This window comes from Onychostruthus taczanowskii, unplaced genomic scaffold, assembly GCF_017590055.1.
Source record: "Onychostruthus taczanowskii isolate IOZ18803 unplaced genomic scaffold, ASM1759005v1 scaffold5163, whole genome shotgun sequence".
In the NCBI taxonomy this organism is placed as follows: domain Eukaryota; kingdom Metazoa; phylum Chordata; class Aves; order Passeriformes; family Passeridae; genus Onychostruthus; species Onychostruthus taczanowskii.
This window is the reverse complement of record NW_024502751.1, coordinates 1-588: the sequence shown is the minus strand read 5'-3', so window position 1 is coordinate 588 and position 588 is coordinate 1. Positions and strand designations below refer to the sequence as shown.

The window sequence follows — 588 nt, the reverse complement described above, 5'->3', positions numbered from 1 at the left end:
CCACGCTGCCGTGCCCCAGCAGCCGGGCCGGGCCCCCGCTCGGCCCCCGGGCCAGCACGGCCAGCCGCAGGCTGCGCGCCCGCTCCACGTCCAGCCTGAAGCGGTGCTCCAGCCGCAGGAACGCGGCCGCTCCGGCCAGCAGCGATGTCCGAGCGCGGCTCTCTCCGTCCACCTGCAGCACGCAGCAAACCCTCTCCGGCCACGCCGGCCGCAGCCCCCGCAGCCGGACGCCGAGCAGGCCGGACAGCTCTGCCGGACACTTCGGGGGGGGGTCCCCGTAAGGGCGGAACGCCCCCAAATCCAAATGGGGACCCCCGGGTGCCCGCCGGGGTCGGGCGCGGAGCTCCGGGGAGTCGCCGTCGCTGCGGTGGCCGGAGCGGCCGGACACGGCCGTGGTCAGCGGCCAGGCCACGCTGCTGTCCAGGTGGTAGCGGCCGAGGACGTTGCGGGGTTCGGGGAGCTCCGGGGGACCCCCCGGGCCGTGGGGACCCCTCCTCAGGCTCAGCTTCCGCCGCAGCTCCGGGAGTTTCTTCATCTTCAGCGAGAGGCGGCGCACGGGGCCCGGGGCGCGCAGTTTGGGGAGGGGGC

At 76.7% G+C, this 588-nt stretch overlaps 1 protein-coding gene across 1 annotated transcript; it reads right to left on the bottom strand.

The window, feature by feature from the left end:
* Positions 1-6: 6 nt before the first annotated feature.
* Positions 7-582, bottom strand: LOC121342210 (rho GTPase-activating protein SYDE1-like; the record flags this gene model as incomplete). The annotated part of the gene is made up of 1 exon (XM_041416437.1): positions 7-582. A coding segment is annotated over exon 1 (529 nt), but the record flags the coding sequence as incomplete, so codon positions are not given.
* Between the last annotated feature and the right edge of the window lie 6 nt (positions 583-588).